At 37.7% G+C, this 25,720-nt stretch overlaps 3 protein-coding genes and 1 pseudogene across 3 annotated transcripts; 1 reads left to right on the top strand and 3 right to left on the bottom strand.

Annotated features, from left to right (window-relative positions):
- Positions 1-11,824: 11,824 nt before the first annotated feature.
- LOC116131151 (MDIS1-interacting receptor like kinase 2-like) lies at positions 11,825-12,691 on the bottom strand. The gene is made up of 2 exons (XM_031416797.1): positions 12,076-12,691; positions 11,825-11,988 (listed from the first exon to the last, which is right to left on the bottom strand). The coding sequence occupies exons 1-2, from the start codon at positions 12,689-12,691 to the stop codon at positions 11,825-11,827; spliced, it is 780 nt and encodes a 259-aa protein (XP_031272657.1).
- A 146-nt stretch (positions 12,692-12,837) lies between these two features.
- On the bottom strand, positions 12,838-13,377 carry LOC116131116 (MDIS1-interacting receptor like kinase 2-like). Its single transcript, XM_031416750.1, has 2 exons — positions 13,206-13,377; positions 12,838-13,118 (listed from the first exon to the last, which is right to left on the bottom strand). The coding sequence occupies exons 1-2, from the start codon at positions 13,375-13,377 to the stop codon at positions 12,838-12,840; spliced, it is 453 nt and encodes a 150-aa protein (XP_031272610.1).
- Positions 13,378-13,450: 73 nt separating this feature from the next.
- LOC116131150 (MDIS1-interacting receptor like kinase 2-like) lies at positions 13,451-15,120 on the bottom strand. The gene is made up of 2 exons (XM_031416796.1): positions 13,576-15,120; positions 13,451-13,480 (listed from the first exon to the last, which is right to left on the bottom strand). The coding sequence occupies exons 1-2, from the start codon at positions 15,118-15,120 to the stop codon at positions 13,451-13,453; spliced, it is 1,575 nt and encodes a 524-aa protein (XP_031272656.1).
- Positions 15,121-16,042: 922 nt separating this feature from the next.
- LOC116131149 lies at positions 16,043-25,172 on the top strand (annotated as a pseudogene).
- The last annotated feature ends 548 nt before the right edge of the window (positions 25,173-25,720 follow it).

The raw sequence follows: 25,720 nt of genomic DNA, 5'->3' as shown, positions 1-25,720 counted from the left end.
GAGTGCTTGAGGTCGATTTGGAAGCTAGTCAGGGAAGAGTCACTTCACTGACTGAAGAGATGCAGCGTCAAGGGGCGGAGATCGAGTTGAGGGCTGTTGAATAGGCAATTCAGTCTATCTATGCCCTACGGCTGAAGAATCCCAAAATGGATATGTCCGACCTCCCGGAGGAATACCAGGAAATCCTTAGATCCATGGCGCGACTAGACGATGAGGATGCGGCGGAGGCTGCCCGAGGACTTGAGTAGGGAGAGCACTTGGCGTATGTCCCCGAGGAGCCTATAGCCGGCCAAGTGATTGGCGATCAGCCTGGGGACGATGAGTTCGCACCTTAGGGAACTAGGGATGGAGGCCAATAGTTGCCTTTTTTTGAGATCTTTTCCTGCTCGCCATTGTACTTCCCCTTTTTAACTTATAAATAAAGACAAGGCTTTTTTAATCTGTTATGAATATTTACAATTTTTGTACACTGTTATACATGAGATCACACTCTAATTGTTTTACAATTACATTGGAACAAGTTTATGCGAACAGAATTATACACATGGAAAGATAATAATTACAAACGAACAGAATCACAGAATGGTACACTTGTTTACAAAGATTAAGAAAAAGCTTTACAAGGGAAAATTGAGCTCGGAATCACTGATAATATGGTCGAAGATGTTTAGTATTCCAAGCTCGTGGTACTTCGGAACCATTCAACCTTTTGAGATGATAAGTCCCCGGTCTTATTACTTCAACGATATGGTATGGGCCTTCCCAGTTGGTCCCAAAACTCCCGCACTTGGTTCTCTAGTACCGAGAAGAACTTCCTTTAAAACGAGGTCGCCAACCTGGAAGTCTTTTCTTCTGACCTTAGAGTCGAAGAACCTTTTCGTGCGTTGCTGATAGGCTACTACTCTTAGTTGAGTCTTGCTGCGATGTTCTTCAACTAGGTCTAGACTCGAGCGCATGAGCGCTTCATTATCGGTTTCGTTGAACAGGTCCTTCTGAAGTGAACCTGTCCCTACCTCCATAAGGATCATCGCTTCGCAGCCATAGGTTAGCGAAAAAGGTGTTTCTGAAGTAGAGGTTATCGGAGTTGTCCTGTATGCCCATAGGACTTCAGGAAGGTCGTCGGCCCAATTTCCCTTGGCTGCGCCAAGTTTGGCCTTCAGAGTGTGCTTGATGGTTTTGTTGACAACTTCAACTTAACCATTTGCTTGCGATCTTGCGATAGAGACAAATTTTTTATGGATACCCAACTCATCGCAAAACTGCTTGAACTCCTCGTTATCGAACTGCTTTCCATTATCAGATATGAGGAATCTCGTAATGGTACATAATGTTCTTGAAGACGAGGTCCTTGAGTTTTTTGGTGGTGATCGCAGCTAACGGCTCTGCTTCGGCCCATTTGGTGAAATAGTTTACTACGACCACCGCATACTTGACTCCCCATTTACCAACTGGCATGGGACCAATGTGATCGATTCTCCACATGGAGAATGGCTAGGGGCTGGTCATGGTTATCAGTTGGTGGGAAGGAGCTCGCGGTATGTTCACGAACTGCTAGCACTTGTCACACTTTTTGAAAAAGTTATAGGTGTCTTCTTGGATCATGGGCCAATAAAACCCTTGACGAACAACTTTGTTGGCAAGGAATCGTATGGCTATGTGATTACTGCAGATCCCTTCATGTATCTCCCTCATGATATAGTCTACTTCTTCGCTAGTTACACATCGGAGGAGAGGGGCTCTAAACCCTCGTCTGTATAGTTGATCTCCTATCAGTGTGTAACGAGCAGATCTTTTCTGTAGGTCCTTGCTTCGACCTTGTCGGTGGGCAAGGTCCTGTCTCGGAGATACTGAATGATGGGGGTTATCTAGAAAACTGATTCTGTAGTATTCACAGCTTGTTCGGTCAAGCTGACACTGGGGGCCTCTATGAACCGAATAGGAATGCTTTCTGGTGCATCTGAGTCCAGCGACAAGGCTATCTTTGCCAAGGCATCTGCTACAGAATTGCTATCTCTAGGAATCTGTGTGATTGTGAAGTGCTTGAACGGCTTGAGTGCGGCCTTAGCTTTTTTCAGATAGTTGATCATATTTTCTTCCTTGGCCTAGTACTCCCCCAAAATCTGGTTGACAACCAGCATGGAGTCACTGTGGACACTGATCGCGGTCGAGCCCATTTCTCTGGCCAACCGCAATCTAGCGAGCAGAGCTTCATATTCAGCCTCATTATTGGTCACTTTAAACCCAAACCGGAGGATGCCATGAATACGAGCCCTTTCGGGACTCAAGAGGAGAAGACCTGCCCCAACCCTCTTCCTGTTCGATAATCCATCTATGTATAGACTCTAGGTCGACAGGTTCTGAATAGTTTCCTAGTTGACTTCGCTGACTTATTGCTCGAATTCCTTAGTCGGAAGATATGAGAATTCTAAAATGAAATCAGCAACAGCCTGCCCTTTGATGGTTGCTTTCAGTCTGTATTGCAGATCAAACTGGCTTAATTCCATGGCCCATTTAAGCAACTTACCCTAGACCTCTGGCTTCTGGAGGACTTGCCTGAGCGGGTAACTGGTCATTACCTGAATTGTATGGGCGTGGAAGTAAGGTTGCAACTTTCTGGAAGTGATCAGCAGGGCATAAGCTAATCGTTCCATTTTAGGATACCGCATCTTGACATCCAACAGACGCTTGCTCGCGTAGTACACTGGCCATTGAACCCTGTTCTCTTCTTGAACTAAGGATGCATTAACCGCGAACTGAGAGACGGACAGATATAGGAGGAGGATCTCTTGCGGGAGAGGTTTGGACAAAAGAGGTGGCTTTCCGAGGTGTTCTTTAATACTCTGAAATGCTTGTTCGCGTTCAAGAGTCCACTCAAACTTCTTGTTGGCCCTTAGTACATTGAAGAATGGCAAGCAACGGTTTGTTGCTCTCGATATGAAGCGACTTAGTGCCGCAATTCGCCCATTTAGGGTCATAACCTGCATCTTGGTGGTTGGGCTTTTCATATTGAGGAGAGCTTGGATTTTCTCTGGGTTGATCACTATTCCCCTCTAGTTAACCATGTATCCTAGGAATTTTTTCGAGGACACTCCAAACGAGCACTTGAGAGGGTTTAACTTCATTCTATATTTTCAGAGGATGTCGAACATCTCAGCGAGATGCGTTATGTGATCTGAAGCGACATGCGACTTGACCAGCATGTCATCCACATAGACCTCCATCGACTTCTCGATCTGTTCGAAAAACATCTGGTTAACCAGCCGCTGGTAAGTTGCGCTAGCATTCTTGAGGTCGAAAGGCATAACTTTGTAGCAATACAGCCCCCGATCTGTAACAAATGAGGTATGCTCTTTGTCCAGTGCATACATCAGAATTTGATTGTATCCCGAGTATGCGTCTATAAAACTTAGCAGCTCATGCCCAGAGGTGGCATCCACGAGCTGGTCGATCCTTGGTAGGGGAAAGCTGTCTTTTGAGCATGCTTTGTTGAGGTCGGTGAAGTCAACACAGATCCGCCACTTGCCGTTAGGCTTCTTTACTAGAACCGGGTTGGCAACCCAGTTCGGGTAAAGCGCTTCTCGAATGGATCTGTTTCGAAGGAGATTGTCTACCTCAAGTTTCAAGATAGCATATTATTTCGGATCCATTGCTCTTCTCTTCTGGTGGACTGGTCTGGCTTCACTGTCGATGTTCAGGGCATGGTAAATGACATCTGGGCTGATCCCGACCATGTCAGCATGCGTCCATGCGAACATATCGATATTCTATTTGAGGAAGTTGGTCAGGTCGCTGGCGAGCTGGGGGTTAAGATTGCTTCCAATCCTCAACACTCTGTTCAGCTCGCTCTGATCGATTGACACTTCAGATAGGTCCTCAACTAGCCCACTGGAAGGGCATTCCTGAATACGAGGATCCATGTTGTCCTTGGCTGGGCTAGGCTGTGGTTCGATCCGGCTGATCGCCATTGCTTGCTTGGGAATGCCACATGAGATGCCTTTCCCTTTGCATGCCATCTACACTGCCTTTACATAATAGTCGCGAGATGCGCGCTGAGATCCGCTTACTTCCCCTATCCTTGTCGGGGTGGAGAACTTCATCTTGAGATGGTATATTGAAGTGACCGCCTTGAAGTTTCTCAGTAGAGGTCGCCATAGGATGCCATTGAAAGCGGATGGGCAATCACTACTAAGAATTCAGTTATTTTGGTCACCTCGTCAGAGTCACCCAGCATGACTAGAAGCGAGATCGTTCCTTTGGGGATCAGGTGGTCCCTTGTAAAACCATATAGGGGGATCGAGGTGGGCTTCAGGTCAGCCTCATCCAATTTCATTCTCTTGAAAGCTGGCTAGAACTGGATGTTTACAGCGCTTTCATTGTCCACTAACATTCTGTGGACGACAAAGCACCCTATTTGGGGCATGATGACGAGAGCATCATCGTGGGGATGGTGTAATCAGGCTGCGTCTTTTTCGGAGAAGGTGATTTCCTCCTCCTTGCAAACCTTTGGTGGTCACTGCATCGTATTCATCATGCTGATGGGGTCATGATAAGCTACGCAAGCATATCTTTCCTGGGCACCTCGCGAATTTCCTTCGAGGTGCAGCCCTCCAAAGATTACTCCAACGCTGTAGATACCCTTGCGATCATGATGCTTCTTTCCTGGTTCCTCCTGATTTTTCTCCCTCACGGGAGTTGAGTCATCAACATATTCTTTGAAATGCCCCTACTTAATGAGGTCTTTGATTGCTTGCTTGAGAGCTCGGCACTTATCTGTGTGATGCCCCTTGTCCCGATGATAACGACAGTATTTTTTACTATTTCTGGATGAAGAGGGACCTTTCATGAGCTCGGGCTCTTCGAGCAGACCGACTTCTTTCTATTTGTCAAGAATAGCTGAGATAGATGCATTCAATGAGGTATATTGATTCCTGTCACGATCGCAATGAGGAACCAGAGCATAAGACTTCTTGGGCTCAAACCTTGGTTTCTTTCCTTTTCGTTGATCATCGTTAGCCCATTTGCGATCAACACTTCTATTTTTCCCTCGACTAGGTGTACTGCCCGAGGTACTGGGGTAGTGGCAGTGGAGCACTTCCACGAAGCTTTTAATACGGAGGTATTTCTCCACAAGGCAGTAGAAGCGGGTGAGGGAGATGTTGTCCTCTGATTGTAGCTCTTTCCGTAGGTCTATCTGCGGATGAACTCCCGTGATGATGAGAGTCCAAACAGATTCTTCGGGAGTATGAACCACTTTATGGAGCTCTTTGTGGAACCTCTCGATGTAAGACTGGAGGGACTCATCCCTCTCTTGCCTTATGTTACTGAGGTAGCTCAAAGGTATCAAGAACTTCCTGTTCGCCTGGAAGTGTCTCAAGAATGTCGAACTCATCTCTGATCGATCCCGTTGGGAGCGACCTGAACCATCGCTTCGCATGTGAAGTTAGAGTTACTGCCAGGCAATGACATTTTGCCAAGTCAGAAACTTGGTGAAGTTCCATCAGGTCGTTGAATTCATACAGGTGATCCTGTGGATTAGAATTCCCATCGAACACCCGCATATCGGGCATTCTGAATCTGGATGGAAGAGGGGCGACTAACACAGCCGGAGAAAAAGGAGACACCTCTGCGACCTGCCCTTGCTAGATTTGCTGAGCCTTTAACTGATCCAGAGCTCGCTGTAGCTCTTCAATCTGAGGTAGTGAAGCTGCATGTGGAACACTTTCCACAATGCTGGTTCGACCCGAGCGGTTATGGTTGAGGAACGATCGTAGGTTGGATTCCTCCTCGCCTCTATCAACGATTCCGACCAATCTTGACACACGTTGGCTAGAGTTGTGTGATGGTGATGAATGGTGCGGGGAATCTTCACGACCTTCGCGGTGGTACGAACCGCCCCACGGAGTGTAGGAACTTCCCTCACGATGACGACCAGGACCGTCATTTTGGCGGTGACGATAATCGCCCTGCCTCGCACTTTTGTGGGAGTGCTCAGCGACGTGGCATGGGACTGCTTGGTCTGTGACATGACACTGAGCCTTAACGCCATGGGTATTCTACCCAGGACGCGATCGGTGTTCGTTGGCCCCTCGGTGCCTCTAGGCCCGCTGTTCGCCACTTGCTTACCTTTTCTTTTATGCGCTGCAGTACGCACGACACGGGCTATCACCCTTTTCCACGCTTTCACGTGACCTGCAGGCGTTTTTTTATTGTTGCACCGCCCCATTTGATTCGGGTGGCATGCCCCGATCCAACTGGTCCAGCCTTCGGCTGATTGTTTAGAGAGTATTGTTGAACCTCTCCAGGTAGCTCATGACAGCTGGGTCAAGCCGCGAGCTTGAGGAGATATCCCACATGGTATTTTGCGGGACTGAGGGCACCTCGGGAGGTGTGTCCTCTTGTACCTGGGGGATCTCCTCATCACCCTGATTGGTTCGCTCAGGTTCAAATCGGTGAGCCATTTGCTGCTGTAGGACTGTTTAGTCAGAGATTCTCTTGATGAAGGACGAATACTAAATCATCCACTCCTTCTAATGCCAAACTGTTGATGCTTGATTTTGACACTAACTAAACGCACGTGTGAAATGCTAAGCTGGCCCAGAAGACACACGTGAACGGGGGTATGAGAATGGATAAGGGATGGAGGACAATGTTTAAAGTGGTTCAGATGCTTAAGCAAGCGACTTCTACGTCCACTGATATTGTATTAATATGAAGGGTCAGATCGCGTTTAGCGAGCTGACTTACAAGTTATTATAGGAGAGAGAATAAACTGTTACACAGAGAGATAAACTAATATAGAGTAAAATGAGCCAATCCCACAAATGGGAGAGGAGCTCTCTATTTATAGTGGGATGAATTGAGATAATGATTATTGAATCTGGGAGTGGGTCAGGTTGCCGTGCAGATCCTTCTTTACGTCCCGTTGCTCACCTACTCGAGTGATTTACGTGACGTGTGCAGGGATTAGACACATGGAGCTCCTCCAGCCTCTGGTCATTCTGACGTGCACCCACTGTACTGGTAGGAGCATGTTGCTCACGCCAGCACGCGACGTGGCTACGTCTGACTGGCTGCAGGTCCTACCCAAACTCTGATCAATTTATGCTGACAGGGCACTGCGTCAGCCCTACTTTTCCAAGCATAACCCTAACTAAATTCTAGTAGTAGGATGAAGCTAGGATTTAATATTAAAGGGGGCAAGTTCAAAATAAAACGATATAAAATTTATAATAAAAATACTGTTACAGGGGTCAAGGAGTATTCAAATTGCCTTTTTTAGAGTTTACTCTCTACTTCTAGATGGATGAGGTCAATTTGCAAAGTAAATATACCAAAAAATTTTGAAAAATAAAAATACCAAGGAAAATTTATTAGAAAAAAATTGACTGAGGTTACCAGACCCTCCATTTGAACCCATTCTTGGGTTTGTCTAGGAGACTAACAAGTGGCAATTAACTGTTAGCTGTATCGAAAGTTAATGAGCCGTTCCTAACTTTTATTGTCTGTAATTTATGTTTGGATTTTATATTTGCATCCGAAAATTGACATAGATAGACAACTATAACTTTCTTTCAAATGCACGCATACTCATAAGAATATATTTTTGTCTGTATGTACATGTTATTTATCTCAATTAAAAGTATGCAAAATGAGTTGGAGATTAGACTAGTTTGCGTGAGTTGCTGGTTTTTAAATAGATGATAAATTCAATCCAGGCAACTACTTAGTTGTCATTAGCTTAATTAGCAATTAATCTACCATAACCGGCAGCTCGAACGCTACAACCGGCAGCTCGAACGCTACACTTTGTCAATTATTTTTACAAATTATTGACACATCAAATCAACATAGTGTATTTAAACACTTAATCTCCTCTCTGTCTTCATATGGTTTGAACTCTTCTTAATTTCTATGCATATCCGCCCAAGTTTGATAATATTTCTAGACCTAGGTGGCACAACTTTGATTGGCCGTCTTATGGAGTTAGATTTTGGAGAATCTGTGAACAATGTGAGCATCAAAATAGGAGATATACTTTTAAATATATTCATTGTATGCCAATTAGAAACAGCATGTGGAAACTTAAAATGGGAGTTTCCTTTTGATCTTGGCAGGGATACGTGGAATATTACAACGGAGCAGAATATTTTTGATCGTATAGAAAGACTCAAAAGGCTGTAGTAAGGATAAGGCCATGCATGTGAAACGTGGAAGAATAAGGAAGAAAGATTGAGCAACAAGTATGGATCATGTTATATGATGAATGAATAAAACTGAGAACATGAAAATTATTAGTTGGTGTTCAGCATAAAGAACATGTTTAATTGATGCTGTATGTATTTTAAAGGTCAACATCTGTCTTTAAAAAATAAAATAAAATAGAAAGGACAAGAACATGTTTTTTTTTATTGTATCTATATAATCATTCTCTGGTGCGGATTTGTAGTTTAAAAATGTATGTATAGCTCAACTCAACATTCAACTACGATTTTTATACATATCTTTGTAGAATTCCAACAAGATTTTTGCGCATGGTTGCAATGAGTAATTTGACATCCAGATTTTTTTAAACCGGATCAAGTTAATTGGGGATGATTAGCGGTTAAAAAACTAAATTTTGAGAAAACTTCTATTTTTATTTTTTTTGGTTATCGAGAGTGTTTAGGTCAGTTTTCGCTTATTTTAACTAATCTTTCTAGACCCTGAAGTTGATTGTTTTGTATATTCTCTCATTGACCACCCCTATTAATAACCTAAGTGAATCAAACTTAAAACCTTTTGAGTAATACACCTAAAAGTCTTAATTGACCGTTGGACAACCTAACTATGGTTAAATTTTGAGAAAACTTTTCCATTTAGAAGATTGTAAAATTTTATATGTTAATAATTAGTTTAGAAAATCAGGGTGCAAGAATGTATACAATTATAATTTTAGAGAAGTGGTGCCTCATACACTAAACGAGGTCATTTATAATCATCTGCGAGCAGCAAATGAAGAAATTGTAATAAATGATAATCAGAGGATGTAATCAGTCTCACCCCCTCATAATTCTGTTGTATTAAAATAAGCGCAAGAAGAAAAAATATCATAATAAATCAAAGATAAAAATGAAGAAAAAAAGCAAAACAGATGGAGCTGAAAACAGAAGATCTAGAGAAGCAATATTGTTTTTTTTTTTCTTTTTTGTTAAACCTCGATGGTACGAGTATAATTTTATTACTTAAAAAAAAATAGGATGACCTTTAGCTAGGAAGACGTAATGAACCTTATCCTTCGAAGAAGACTGAATTAAAAAAAAAAAAAAAAAAAAGCATAAATTAGAAAGAATCACAATTAACGAAAAAAGAAATACAAAAACATTGACAGAAGGCATGGTATGACAAACCCCAAGCATCATCCTTTATAATTTTTTTTTGATGTTTTGGAACGGTATATATATAAGTCCTATCTGGTAAATGATGCCAATGGCGGCCTATATTAGTGGGCATATATGCAACCAGATTAACCTCATGACAAACATGATCACTGCAAAAGATCAAAGAGCGGAGAGAAGCTGTATTTTTGCAAGCCTCAAGCATGATCATAGATAGAAATCAAGATCTCTTGTGGAAGAGAATTCTACCATGGATATAATGATTAATGCTTGGTTTAACACTGATGAAAGTCATTGTCTTGTATTAATTTCGTTGACAAAAATTGGGCTCATATATTTTTGGGAAAAATAACGATCCTCTACATGAGCAGTTGTGCTAAAATTAACTTCAACTTTCTTCACTGGTGGACCATTTCTTCGCATTTAATAATAACTTGAACGGCAAGTGAGGGAGCTGGAAAGCTGTCCAAATTATCAGAAACACGACGCTCTTGTTGAAAGATATGTTATGCAACGGAAACATAAATTCTAATGCTAGTTATTTAAATATAATAATAACAACTACTAAAATAAAAATAAATAATCAAAATATATGCAAAAATAATTAATACTAGGAATTAACGAGGTTTAGTAAAATAAAACTTCACTATTTCTTTTGGCAATATTACAAATACCTAAACTATATAGGCATAAAAATAATTATTCAAAACAAAGAAGAATTACAACAAAACTTTTTTCACTATTTCTTTTGGCAGTATTACAAATACCCAAACTATATAGGCATAAAAATAATTACTCAAAACAAAGAAGAATTATAACAAAACTTTTCAACTAAATGATCTTTAATAAAAGAACCTTATATAAGAGAAATGTAATGGAAATACTCTCTGGAATGTATAAAACCATCATCCAGTTCTCATATATAGGCCTCAAAAGTTACCCTACTTTCATTTCTAACTAATGTATGACTTATTAACCTTGTCTTATTTTATATAAGTCCTTACACCTTTCTCCATTTTCATTCCTACTCGATATTGGATTTTGCTAATGACCCATTTTTCCAACAAGATAACAGAACTAAGGAAATCTCCAACCTTGCTTACAAGTTACAAAGTGTCCCCATCTATATTTCCATGTTTCTTTTACTTTTTCCTTTCGTTATCAAAAACGTTAATTCTAAGGAAATTTTATGCAACATTATTTTTCTCATGAATAAATTTCAAAACACATATCAGGACTTATTTGAATAGTAATATGATACTCAGATAAGTACCTCTGACTTTAATAACATGACAAGATTAGAAATACCCCACCTTAAGTAATTTAGCAACCTTCAATTACCCATGACTTTTAATAATATGAATAGTCATAATACGATTTATTAATATTACAGTTGCACACGTGATGCAGCAAATCGGTATGTTTCCACAAAATCAGTCCAATTGGATGAGTCTTGCTTCATTGCAACAAAATTATTTTTTGTTGCCATGTGTACAGATAAATATTCAGATTTCTGTAAATTGTAGCTGAAAAAGACTACACTGTATATGTGACTGTAAAATTTATACAAGAAGAGCTCAAACATTCAGGCATTTCGAAATGAAATACTCGAGAGATAATTATTGAAGTTTAGTGAAGCGTGAAGAGTGTAGATGAAAATGCTCGAGGCATTTAAATTACAAAAAGGGAAAGGAATATAAGAGACCTGGAAACTCGCATTTTATAACATTACTAAGAAACAGTATATTACACCGGACTAAATAATTCCCTTGTCTTTTTTAAATTATACAGTGCAAGATTTCAACAACATATAAAGTAATAAGTCCCAAGAATGGAATTTGAACTCTCTGACAAAGTAGCAGCTGATCGTAAGGTCGGGCTCCAAGCTAGTCACATGGGTGGAAAACACTCTAGGTTCAAGCGAAAGCCTTGCTGACACAGTAGGAAACGAAATGAATGTTGTCAGATATAGTTGAGAATACGAATTTGAGAGAAAAGTAAAGTTTGTTACTGTTGAATCTTTCAATTAATTAAAAATATACAGAGTTTACAAACTCATTTATATGTACAAACAATACACGTGAGTAGCAGTGAGTAGCACTTGCCATTTACAGCAGTACATGTGTAAGTAACAGAAATTACAAATTTGGCAGTTTATACACTAATCCTAACAGATATTAGGGGTAATGTTACCTTTCCAGTAACTTAATATTCCCCAAATTTATGTGTCTAACGAACTTGGCAAGATAACTAATAATTAATGTACACAATATACTAATATAGCTTGGTGTATGATGACTACCTGGTAAAGAACAAGAAGCTTAGTTGCATAATCATTGACAAACAATCTGCATGGTTGGTCTAGATTCCGGATTGGCTTCTAAGCAAGAAAAACCAACCTCCATCATTGATATGAGTTTGTCCTGGACATCATGTGAGGGAGTTGCAAGTCATGGATCTAACATATCAGTGAGAACTAAATTCACATTGGAAGACAATGATGGAAATAAGGATAAAAAATCTCCCGGATGATTCCCTCTAATTATTTCCAGCACTAACACTCCAAAGCTATAGACGTCACATTTTTCTGTAATAGTCATTGTGTAAGCAAGCTCTACAAATGAAAGATATATATGAGTATGTTGCATCCATATTGTGTAAATTAGTTGATAATAAAATATGAAATGAAAGAATTACATACCCGGTGCTACATATCCATATGTCCCTACAAGTTCAGACCAATTGGACGAGTCTTGCTTGATAAATTTTGCAGTTTCGAAGTCCAAAACATGAGCTTCATATTCCAAGTCCAACAATACACTTTTGCTTGATATGTCTCGGTGGACAATTGGTGGGGAGCAATCATTGTGCATGTAAGACAAAGCATTGGCTACACCTTTTATAATATTCATTTGATTCCTCCAACCCAATTCTTTGGCTTCTGCTTCAGTGCTTAGGATTGTGGCCAAGCTGCCCCTTTCAAGGCATTCATACACCAATAACGATTGTCGAGCATGTGAGCAAAACCCATAAAATTTCATAATATTTCGATGTCGTATATCTGTCAATGCCTTTATTTCGTTTGAGAACACTTTTTGATCTCCCATCTCTACAAGATGTGAGTGAAATTTCTTAATGTCCCCCGATGGTAGTTCTGCTCTATAAACAGTTCCAAATCCACCACTACCGATACAATAACTAGGATCAAAATCATTTGTAGCTCTTATAATTTCTTCGTACACAAGTTTTCCCTCAAAATTTAATACTGAAAGTAATCCATGGGTGTTCACACTACTTTGCTGCTTTTCTGACTCCATCTTTTGTGTTTGCTTAATGAAATACAAACCAATTATGACAACNTAACGAACTTGGCAAGATAACTAATAATTAATGTACACAATATACTAATATAGCTTGGTGTATGATGACTACCTGGTAAAGAACAAGAAGCTTAGTTGCATAATCATTGACAAACAATCTGCATGGTTGGTCTAGATTCCGGATTGGCTTCTAAGCAAGAAAAACCAACCTCCATCATTGATATGAGTTTGTCCTGGACATCATGTGAGGGAGTTGCAAGTCTTGGATCTAACATATCAGTGAGAACTAAATTCACATTGGAAGACAATGATGGAAATAAGGATAAAAAATCTCCCGGATGATTCCCTCTAATTATTTCCAGCACTAACACTCCAAAGCTATAGACGTCACATTTTTCTGTAATAGTCATTGTGTAAGCAAGCTCTACAAATGAAAGATATATATGAGTATGTTGCATCCATATTGTGTAAATTAGTTGATAATAAAATATGAAATGAAAGAATTACATACCCGGTGCTACATATCCATATGTCCCTACAAGTTCAGACCAATTGGACGAGTCTTGCTTGATAAATTTTGCAGTTTCGAAGTCCAAAACATGAGCTTCATATTCCAAGTCCAACAATACACTTTTGCTTGATATGTCTCGGTGGACAATTGGTGGGGAGCAATCATTGTGCATGTAAGACAAAGCATTGGCTACACCTTTTATAATATTCATTTGATTCCTCCAACCCAATTCTTTGGCTTCTGCTTCAGTGCTTAGGATTGTGGCCAAGCTGCCCCTTTCAAGGCATTCATACACCAATAACGATTGTCGAGCATGTGAGCAAAACCCATAAAATTTCATAATATTTCGATGTCGTATATCTGTCAATGCCTTTATTTCGTTTGAGAACACTTTTTGATCTCCCATCTCTACAAGATGTGAGTGAAATTTCTTAATGTCCCCCGATGGTAGTTCTGCTCTATAAACAGTTCCAAATCCACCACTACCGATACAATAACTAGGATCAAAATCATTTGTAGCTCTTATAATTTCTTCGTACACAAGTTTTCCCTCAAAATTTAATACTGAAAGTAATCCATGGGTGTTCACACTACTTTGCTGCTTTTCTGACTCCATCTTTTGTGTTTGCTTAATGAAATACAAACCAATTATGACAACTGAAAGTACGAGTCCTCCTAAAAGAGGGAACACAATAGCAAAGATTTTTCCTGATGTATGTTTGTGTGACTTGAAAGCTTCACAAGATGTTAGACCCGTAACATCACCGCATAATTCGTTCCCTTGCAATGCTTCGATAGGAGCATTTTTAAATGCTTTGCTGTTAGGAACCGGACCTCGCAACTCATTGTAGGATAAGTCAATGCTTGACAAACCCTTCATTTCTTCAAAACAAATTGGAATTACACCAGAAAGCCTATTGTGGGAAAGATTTAGCTTCTCCAAGCTATGCAAATTACAGATTGCAGACGGTATCTCCCCTTTAAGCAAGTTTTTACTCAAATCTAGCTCTGACAGTAGACCTAACTTCCCGAACTCAACTGGAATTTCTTGGCTAAGTTGGTTGTTACCCAGATTCAAGTAGTACAACTTCAACAAGTAGCCAAGGCTTTTTGGGATTGACTTATTCAATCTATTTGCAGACAAGTCAAGATAGTCAAGTTCGGTGAGTAAACCAAATTCTAGAGTTATACCACTAGAAAGTTGATTCCTATTCAGAATCAACTTGATAAGAGAACTCAAGTTTCCTAGTTCCCTTGGAATCTCCCCAACTAAATGATTTGAAGAAAGATCAAGTTCTTGTAACTCAGTTGAGTTTCCAATCTCTAAGGGTATGCTCCCAGTTATATTATTCCCGCTAACATTTAAATATCCTAATATTGGAAACTTTTTCCTGTTCACAAAGATTTCCCCATAAAATTCATTTTGGCTTACATCTAAATAAGTCAGGTTGGGGTAGATCCCAAAATCTTTTGAAAAATTCCCACACAATTGGTTGTGTTCTATGCGGACCCTGACTAGACTTTTGCAGTTCCTAAAGCTTTTTGGGATTTGACCAAGAAAATGATTGTCGAATGTAGTTAATTCTTTAAGTGATCCACTTTGACAAATATTATATGGCAAATAACCGGTGAGGTTGTTTGTGCCCAATTCAAGATCAATCAACCATAAATTTCCGATTTCTTGAGGAAAAGACCCAGAAAGATGGTTATCATAAAGGTACAAATATTCCAAGTTGCTCAGATTTCCAAATGATTGAGGAACAGAACCACTAAGTTGATTTTCGGCCAATCCTAAATAGAAGAGAGATTTCAAGTTTCCTATCTCCTCAAGAATGAAACCAAAAAGCCCACATTTGTGTAGGTACAAATCTTCTAAATTGCTCAGATTACCAAAGGAGAGAGGAATATATAACATCACTTAATTGATTTTTACTCAATGCTAGACTGGAAAGGTCGTTCAAGTCTCCTATCACCTTAGGAATAGAGCCAGAAAGACGGTTGTTGTTTATGTATAGAACTTGTATGTTGCTAAGATTACCAAAGGAGAGAGGAATAGAATCATTGAATTGATTTACGCTGAAATCTAGATTGACCAGATGATTCAAGTTTCCTATGTCCTTAGGAATGGAGCCGGAAAGAAGGTTATCGTATAGAATTAAACTATGTAAGTTGCTCAGATTGCCAAAGGAGGGAGGAATAGAATCTTGAAATTGATTTTCATACAATACTAGTTCAAAGAGATATTTCAAACTGCCTATCTCTTCAGGAATGGAGCCAGAAAGACTGTTGTTGAATAGGTATAAAATTTGTACGTTACTAAGATTACCAATGGATGGAGGAAAAAAACCTTCTAGTAGATTATTACTAGAGGATAAATAAGAGAGATTTTTCAAATTACCTATCTCCTTAGGAATGGTAGAAGAAAGAGAATTATTATCAAGATACAATTTCGCCAAGTTGCTCAAATTACCCAAAGATATTGGAATTGAACCGTCCAGATGGTTTTGGTCCAAGGCAAGCTCATTAAGAGAATGTAACTGACCTACATCTTTGGGAATTGGGACACTTAACTGATTCTCAGAAATGTAAAGGAAATTGAGATGAGGTAGGAGGCTAATTTCTAGTGGTATCTTACCAGATAACTGATTAATTGACAAATCAAGGTACTTGAGCTTTGAAAGGTTACTGATTTGAGGCGGGATGATACTGAAGATCTCATTGTTTCTAAGATCAAGGTATGCAAGGTGGGGAAACACTGAGAATGAGAAATTCTGAAGCGTACCTTTCAAACTTGTACCGGTGAGGTTAATACTATTAACACTTCCAGCATGGTTACAATGAATTCCAAACCAAGAACATGGGCTTATGTAGGTTTTCTGGTTGCTGGAAATATTGGTGGGATTAACATGATAAAGAGTCCAAGAAGAAAGGGAAGAATGGTTGTGATTTTGAATACTGGTTTTCCATTTGAGAAGAGCAAACGTTTCTTCAGTAGAATTGAATGCTGCAGTAAGTGATGACGAATTTAAAACAACAAAGAGGTGGATCAAGGAAAAAAGTGAGAAGGCTAAATTAAATTTGAGGGTTGAGGACTCCATTGTTTGTGTTATAATTCATGATCCTGAATTCCTGATACATATATGTAATCAGGATCTTGCAACCTCTCAAGGTTGGCCATAATTTTAACTATTCTTCTTGGAAAAATTTACGGAAGAGGACAATTTTTTTTTTTTACTTGACTTAAAGTCAATTTAACACTGTAGTGAAGTTTTCTCTTTTTTTTTTTTTTTTAAGGATATCTATCCTCAACAAATCCTATTAGAAGTTAACAGTCGAATAAATTTCTTCAGCGATAACTCTTAGAGTTATTAAAGTTTAAAGAATTTAAACTTAAAAACCTATGTTAGACCTCTTCATTCTTTCACCATCACGCACATAGTAGTGGTTACCCTCTAGGAAGCTAATTGTCTATATTCCATTGTAAAAATATAGATATTACATGATAATTAAGATTATTATGCCATTATTTCTAAGTGGTCCCTCATTAATCATTATTACATTTAATTTCTAGCTTTTTTGACTTTTAATTAATGAACTGTCCATCACTTTTTACCGTTTGTCAAAAAGCTTATTAGAATTACTGTATGCTCTTTGTTATTCAATGTAAATAGGGGAGTACTCGGCACAGCTCTCTTAGTAGTGATTAGAAAGATTATTATATCATATTAGTCATCTTAACTTGTCGTGTTCTTCAAACTTTTTCGCTTGCATTAAATTATTACAGTCCTACATTATTAAGCTAGCAAAGTAACTAATTATAATGTTTTTTGAAGCTTGAAAATTACTTATAACCAGTTTAATTCCTCTACCAAAATTAAGCATGGAAACGTACTATAATTATTATTTCAAAAATAATAATCTGTGGCCAAATTCATTCACTAATTAAAGTCAAGATTAGGTGTTGTCTACGGAAAACAGCATGTCTCTTTAATTGCTAAGAAATGTCCTTGCAACTCATCAGTAATTTCAGCGAAATTATCGGCTTAATTAACTTTACCAAGACTTGCATATATATGGTCCTCTATCAATGAGGATACAGTCCTCTCCTAATTAATTAGGGTTTAACTTATGAAGACTATTAAGGCAACCAATAACATGATATCTTTCTAAGAAAAGTCGTTGCTACGTACCAATAAATTCACAGTAGGGACTTGTATATATCAACAATTTGATTTTATGCATCTACGGAAGAGTTTCACAAATCAATCAGCAACTAAAAACTTCGGAATTTTCCCTTTTTAATACATAGAACTTTGGAATATGTTGAGAGATAAGGCTATGGACCTCAACAAAATGAAATCTTCCATGGCCAATAGAAGACTTGCGGAGATTCGGGGATTACCTATGACTATCTTCAAAACTAGCTTGCGATGAACATGGGTTTTCCTAATCCAATATTTGTCCTGAGGTAGGAATGATGTTGTGTATTGTTGTTTTTAATCTTGTTTAGGTTTTTTTGAATCCTATCCTAGGGCATGTCCTGTGGTAGGATATCTTTGTCTTTGTGTTCCTTTGCTTGCTCCTCTTCTCTTTTCTTCTATCATTCGGGTGCTTAAGATAGACAAACAAGAGGAGATTAGATTCTCAGTCTATTAAGTTTGTATTTTTGATTTTTTTCTAAGGTTTGTCCTGAGGTAGGATTGCCGGTTCGGCTTTTTTTTTTTTTTTTAATGATCTCTTTATACATTCTTTCTTAATGATACTACTCACTTACCCAAAAAACGAACTTTGGAATTTTCATTCAAGGCGAACAATTACTTAGTCATCTGGTTCCCAGAAATTAAACCCACCTTAATTAATTTAGCAACCTTCAAGTGCCCATAATTTTGTATATACTTCCTTAAAAAAAAAAAAAAAAAAAAAAATATTATGGAAAAGGACTAAATTAGGTATGAAAGTCGTTGCCTTGTATTAACATATTGCATTGCAAAAATATGTGCTCACATTTCTTAAGAAAATTAATTATCCTGTACATGAGCCGTTGTGCTTAAATTAACTTGAACTCCCAATATGCAACGGAATTACTTTTCTACAAGAATCGGGTAGAAAATTTGTTGACTTTAATTAATTTTCCGAGTCAATCCTTGTCATGCCGATGTTTACGCTTGAAAAAGGAAATGTTCAAATGTGAATTGGACAGCGTCAGAATTCCAATTCTTCTACAATGAATTCCATACCAAGAACGTGGACTTGTTTTGATTTTCTGATTGTAATTTTGAAGACTGGTTTTCCATTTGAGAAGAGCAAGTTCTTCTTCAGTAGAATTGTGTACAGCAGTAAGTGAAAAGTTTAACACAAAAAAGAGATGGATCTGGGAAAAAAGTGAGAATGCTGTATTGAATTTGAAGGCTGATGACTCCATTGTTCGTGTTACAATTAAAATAAATTTTATAAAATCAGGGCTTACGATGTGTCTGTATCAATATGTCTGTTTTTCTTTTATTTTCATTTGACTCTTTGTGGTCAAAATTGTCAATTTCTACAAAGAAATTTCTGCATATTTCTTTTTCTCATGACAAAAAAAATCAAAACGCATGTCATGACTTATTTGAACAAGATTCAAGTAACATAGCAAGAGGACAATTTTCCTTGACTTAAAGGGCAGTTTATCAGGCATAAAAAAAGTCATGGCTCACGTACTGAAAGTTGGACCAGTTTATTGACATTTAGTCTGTGATAGAACTCCAGCTAGGCCATGAAAGGTCTACAACGGATTTACTTTCTCAGTAAATACCGTTCAGTGAGTTGCCCAAGTTCAAGAGATTACCACCACAAAGGTTATTGCCAAAAACACTACTCGGTATTGCTGTAATTCAGAACTGTAAAATTAGAATCTCTTCTAAGGCATATAATAAGAGAAATTACACTAGAGCTCAACTGACACTAACAAGCTAAATAACTAAACTATTACAGAAAATGCTCATCAAAGTACTAACTCTTTTCACTCTTATCACGGTAGCTAACTTACATGGATTTATTTTGAAACTCTGTAGCAGGACATACATTTCTCCTAAAATAGGAGACACAATAGCCCAGATTTTTCCTGATCCATGTTTGTGTGTGTTAAAAGCATGCAAGATGGTAGTCCGGTACCATCACTACACAAGCCTTCATTCCCCTGCAATGCGTCAACGGGAACATTTTTATATGCTTTTCTGTTAGGAATTGGACCCTACAACTTATTATGAGATGAGTAGCTCTATACTTACAACTTTTTTATACAATTTTTTCATACAATCCTGATGTGGCAACTCGCGATTGGTCAGCTTATAATGAGTCTCGTCTACTCAAATGCAAAATGACTAATTACAAGCCACCACCTCATGGTTATATGAAAAAGTTGTAAGTATAATTTTATTGTTATGAGATATGTCAATGCTTGACAAACCATTTATTCTTTCAAAACAGCTTGGAATTAATCCAGAAAGCTTATTGTGCGAAAGATTAAGCTTTTCCAAGCTATCCAAATTGCAGATTTGAGACAGGATGTCTCTTTTGAGAAAGTTTTGACTCAAATCGAGTTTTGATTTCTTGCGGTCTTAGCAAGAAATTGAAACATCTAAATGAATTATTCTCAAAGAATTTCTACCATTTTGATAGAAATTACTTATTGTTTACAAGAAATTGAAAGCTTAGACATATTCTCTGTTATTAGAAAAATAAATAGCTTGTAGATACCGAAATTGGAGAAAATTTATGGATTTGTGCATAATATTTATTTTGGTTGATGTACTTGACAAGTAATATAAGTGTTACTCTCACGTTAGTTAATATATTTGATGTACGGTGGCACTGCGTTTGTGTTAGTTCATATAATAATATATTAATTGGCTTGTTCTCGTAGTCCCGTACCTAAACTCCATTCAATAATGTTATAGACACCGACGCTTTGCACCAAAATGTCAAACCAAACGACGTATCACCTAAATCAGACGAGTCACATAACACATTAAGAAATATTTCATAAATGAACGACCGTTCATTTGAAATGGACTCCCATTCATGCGAAATTACAATAGATTCATGTTCATGCAAAAATAACAATGGACTTCTGTCCATATTATATGGACAAGAGTCCACCTTTAAATTAAAAAACTTTGATAATAAAAATCATGGTAGTCCGTCTATATATTATAGACGGACATCCTTATTTGATGAGCGCACGTTCATTGCTTAAATTAAAAAAAAAATTAAAAGCAGAAGTTGAAGCTAAATCAGAAACCTCTGTAACTATTCAACTCTCTTCTCTCCTACCTTCACCCGTTTGCACACATTCCACCCATGGTAACTTAATTTCAGTTCCCTAGTTTTTCATTTCATTTTATTTCCATGCAATTTATTTTTATGTTTAAGTAAACTATAAATCTGCATATGGTCATTAAGAAAGTTTATTTTGTTTTACGTATGTGGAAGACCGAAAGTTTGCTCCTGGCTGAAGAAAACCGATTCCGGTGAATGATTTTTGCGGTATTATAAAATCATGTAGAAAAAGATTTTTTTTTTTTTTTTTTTGAAAATAAGAGAAAAATGGTACAAAGCACAACCACTTCATTGTTTTCTTTTGAGAAGAAGTCATAGTTAAAAAGTCATTAGTCTTTTTGACTACTCAGATTACCCAGTTCCACCAACTTGTTCACAGTAACCAGTGTACTGCTGTACTCCAATTATATTTTTTTTTTTTGTTTTTCTTGTGTTTAATTTTAAGTTGTCGATCACGGGCGATATATGAGGGATTGTTTGTCTGTAACCAAAAGTTCAACTAATAGTTAAAAGTTTATTAAAAGAGCTGTCTGTTTCATTGTATTTATAACCATTTGATTACTTCATGAGTTAATTATGCGTAATTTTGATTAATGTTTCAGCTGCCGGAAGGAAGTCATCTTTGGAAGTAGTTCACAAGCGAGGTCCGTGTTTTAGAAATGGGGATCAGAAACCAAACTCTGTTTCTCACTCGGAAATCCTCCTTAAAGACCAGGCTCGAGTTGATTCAATTCAATCAAAACTCTCCAAGAACTCCGGCCGTGCAGATAACGTAAAGCAGACAGACGCCGCCAATCTTCCGGCGAAAGACGGTAGCGCGGTGGGTTCAGGCAACTTATATTGTTACAGTGGGACTCGGGTCACCAAAGAAAGAACTATCTCTCATTTTCGACACAAGAAGCGACCTCACATGGGCACAGTGTCAACCTTGCGCTAAATCTTGCTATCAACAAAAAGAATCAATCTTTGACCCCAGAGTTTCCAATACATACGCCAAAAAGAATCAATCTTTGACCCCAGCGTTTCCAAAAAGAATGAGATTATTTTGTTTTTAATTTTTTTTTAAATTTAAATAATGGATTAGCGTCCATCTATTAAAGACACCCGTCCATTAAGTAGTGAGTGTCCATGATTTTGGTTATCAAATTTTTTTAATTTAAACTATAGACTGACATCCTTATATGTAGACTCCCGTTCATATAATATAAACGGGAGTCCGTTGCCATTTTCGCATAGATAGGAGTTCATTTCAAATGAACGGCTGTCCAATAAAAATGGATGGATGTCCATATTTGATAAACGATCGTTTATTCGCAAAAATATTTCTTAATGTGCTACATGACTTGTCCAACTCAGGTGACACATCGTTCGGTTTCACATTTCGGTGCAAAGCATCGGTGTCGATAGCAATATTGAAATTCATTTTCTGGCGTAACATCTAATGAGCACAGATATTATGTACCCAACCATAGTGATATTATTAGGTGGCTGTCATGGATTATGGATACAAGAAATGGTATCCGGAGATATCCTTCATATATGACTTTGCCAAAATTATACTTGTTTAACCAAACACAATATTAATTTGTATCAAATAATTTTATAAAGGGCAATTTAGTAAAATAATATCTAAGTAATATATAATTGTTGTCAACCAAACACCTTAATTGTTTATACAATTCCAATGAACCAAATACAGTAATTATTTATACCTAGTAATTTTCACTAGAAGCCATATCTAACCCGTAATGAAACATTTCTGAAACCAAACACCCTCTTAGGTTAGTTAATGTATTTGATGTACGGTGGCCCTGCGTTGTGTTAGTTCATACAATAATATATTAGAGAAATAAATTGTTGATATTTTACGTATAATTAATTAAGCACATACTAAGACACAATTGCTTATTGCCTATGTAATCCTAAAATTTAGTTTGTTAATTCCAATGAAATTGTACCATGTGTTTCATCTGAGCGATTTATACGATGTGGGATTTATTCCTCAACATGACATTATTTGTAGATCAAAAATCAAAATGAAAATGCCACAAGGAATAAATTGAATTGAAACAAAAACCTTATGGTTACCTCATGATATTGCATACCCATGTCCGTTTTTCTAACAAAATTCTAGTAGTAGGATGAAGCTAGGATTTAATATTAAAGGGGGCAAATTAAAATAAATCTATATAGAATTTATAATAAAAATAATGTTAGAGGGGGCAAGGAATATTCAATTTGCCCTTTTTTAGAGTGTACTCTCTACTCTTAGACAGATGGAGTCAATTTGCACAGTAGATTATACCAAAATAAAAATAAAAGTATTGAGCAAAATTAATTTTAAAAAAAAAAGCGAAAAAAAGACCCCTTTTACCGCCAAATCACTTCACGCTCAGATTCTCAAATTGGCTTAACTCAATGTGGCCCATTCCCCAACACATCATCAGCGTATATGGCAAATGTGGCCTTTTTCAAGACGCCCTTCACATGCTCGATGAAATGCCGCACAGAGACCATTTCTCATGGGGTTCAATTCTCATTGCCTACTATCAAGCCAATCTCCCCCAAAAAACTCTCGCTATCTTCCCCGCTATGTTTACTCTTGATAAGTTGCAGCCTAACCACTTCGTATTCGCTAGCCTCATTAAGGCCTGCGCTTGCTTGGGCGCCACTAGGCAAGGCAAGCAAGTTCATGCTCGTTTTGTGATATCCCCATTTTGTGATAATGATTTTGTTAAATCATCTTTGGTTGATACGTATGCAAAATGTAGATTGCCCGACGATGCTCACCCTGTTTTTGATTCTATCAAGTTCAAGGATTCAGTTTCTTGGAATGTCATGTTATCTGCGTATGCTAGAAGTGGAAGAAGAAATGAGGCCCTTGAGATGTTTGAGACAGTCCCAGATAGAAATCTGTTTTTTTGGACTGCTTTGATATCTGGATTTGTACAGAGCGGCAATGGAACTGATGCATTTTATTTGTTTATTAAAATGAAAAGACAAGGGTTGATATAGTAGAACCTTTAGTTCTTTCAAGCATTGTTGGTTCTTGTTCTAATCTAGCCTTATTGGAGCTTGGAAAGCAGATTCATGGCATTGTTATAGCTCTTGGCTATGAGTCTATCTTGTTTATAAGTAATGCACTAGTGGATATGTATGCAAAATGTAGTGATATTGTTGCAGCCAAAAACATTTTTGGGAGAATGAGAAGAAAGGATGTTGTTTCCTGGACTTCTATTATAGTTGGGGAAGCTCAGCATGGACGAGCTGAGGAAGCATTGGCCATTTATGATGCGATGGTTTCAGCTGGAGTCAAGCCAAGTGAAGTGACCTTTGTTGGATTGACTTATGCTTGTAGTCATGTAGGATTGGTTAGCAGAGGCCGTAAACTTTTTAAATCTATGACCGATGATTATGGGATTAGTCCCTCATAGAAACACTATAAATGCTTTGTGGATCTTCGTAGTCGATCTGGACATCTTGCCGAGGCTGAGAATGTTATTAAAGCAATGCCATTCAAGCCCGATGAGCATACTTGGAAAGTTCTATTAAGTGCTTGCAAGCAGCATGGGAATACCCAAATGGGAATAAGGGTACCTAATCAGCTATTGAGCTTAAAATCCAATGATCCTGCAACCTATATATTGTTGTCAGATGTTTATGCCACTGCTGCTATGTGGGAACATGTATTGAAAGTGAGAAAGTTGATGGCGCTTGTGGAAGTGAAAAAGGAGCTGGGATATAGTCGCGTTGACATTGGAAAGGAAAGCCAAGTGTTTCATGCTGGGAAGCCTTAGACATTTTCCTGTTGTATGAGAAGAGAGAGAGACTAAAAAAAAGTATGACTTCTTTTTCTTATCTATTCTTTTGGTTCGGTAAAGGAAGAAGAAGAAATGCTATCTGCCCTACTGTCACTTGCTTGACATGTTCCAATCTAGGATGGAAAAGATGTTCATCCTTTGAAGGATAAGATTTTTGGGCTGTTAAAAGAGTTAGATGGTGAAATGAGAAGAAAGGGATATGTTCCAGATACCAGCTCTGTATTACATAAAGTGGAGCATCAAGAGAAGGAGAAGCAGTTGTTTTGGCATAGTGAGAGGGTGGCTGTAGCTTTTGGTTTGCTAAAGTGTGTTTCTGGGACAGTCATACGGATAGTGAAAAATCTTCATGTTTGTGGAGATTGTCATTCCGTTTTGAAATTTATCAGCAGTATTGTAAACAGAGAAATTGTTCTATGAGATGCCGGCAGATATCATCATTTTAAGGATGGAAAATGTTCTTGCAATGATTCCTGGTAATTCTAAGTCTGTTCAAGTCTAGTAAAACTTGGGGGCTGCATTCAGTCACCATGGCTCCGTACATGAACTTATTGTCATGATTTGAGGAATGTGAAGCCTGATCAATTGCATTTGCAGGGCAGCATTTTGGGATTTTTTTGCGTAAAGTGGGAGAAATTTAAAAGAAATTTAAACAAGTAAGAAAGCGATGAATCATCTAATTTTGGAGAATCATCTCATTATTCAAGGTTCGCCATTTTCTTTCACCTCTACTATTTTCTAGATTTCTATATAATTCAGTATTTTTTTTATTGACTTTAGCTAATACAATATAAATTCATTGTCACAAATATTTATGATTGATTTTATAGTTTTTCAGTAAATTGATTATAATCTCTGTACCATTCCGCAATTCTATTTTCTGGAATTCTTAATACAAATAAATTCTTCATGTTCTTATTTCATTTTTCAATTTTCTGAGAGGGTTTTTGAATAACAGATTAGATAATATTATTGCTTAGTTTTTGTGAGTTTTGAGATTAGATGCTGATTAGACAATTTTGGCTTATATTTTAATGCTTTTACAATTCGAGGCAGGAAAATTTAGAGGCAAGTGTCAACAAGATTCTCAGATTGGAGGTTCTTAAAGTACTTGTATGTTTTGTGTCAATCTAATTTCTGGTTAAATTTAACATTCAATACTTAGAAATTCAATTTAGCATTTTTTATCAGTTTTTTTCTCCAGCAAGAAGCAAGTGAACAAGTGCTCTAGTTTCAGAAGTAGAGTATGGCATTTTGATAGCAGAATACTTGCAAATTGAAAGTGTTTCCTCCGTTCCAAAACTTCACTACTTTGTCATCTCATAGATTTTCTCAACTCTTGTGGTTCAAATGAGGAGAAAAAAACCAATTCCATCT

The sequence above is a fragment of the Pistacia vera genome, unplaced genomic scaffold, assembly GCF_008641045.1.
Source record: "Pistacia vera cultivar Batoury unplaced genomic scaffold, PisVer_v2 Contig23, whole genome shotgun sequence".
NCBI classification, from domain to species: domain Eukaryota; kingdom Viridiplantae; phylum Streptophyta; class Magnoliopsida; order Sapindales; family Anacardiaceae; genus Pistacia; species Pistacia vera.
Note: the sequence above shows the minus strand (reverse complement) of the source record. Positions and strands in the feature narration are given on the sequence as shown.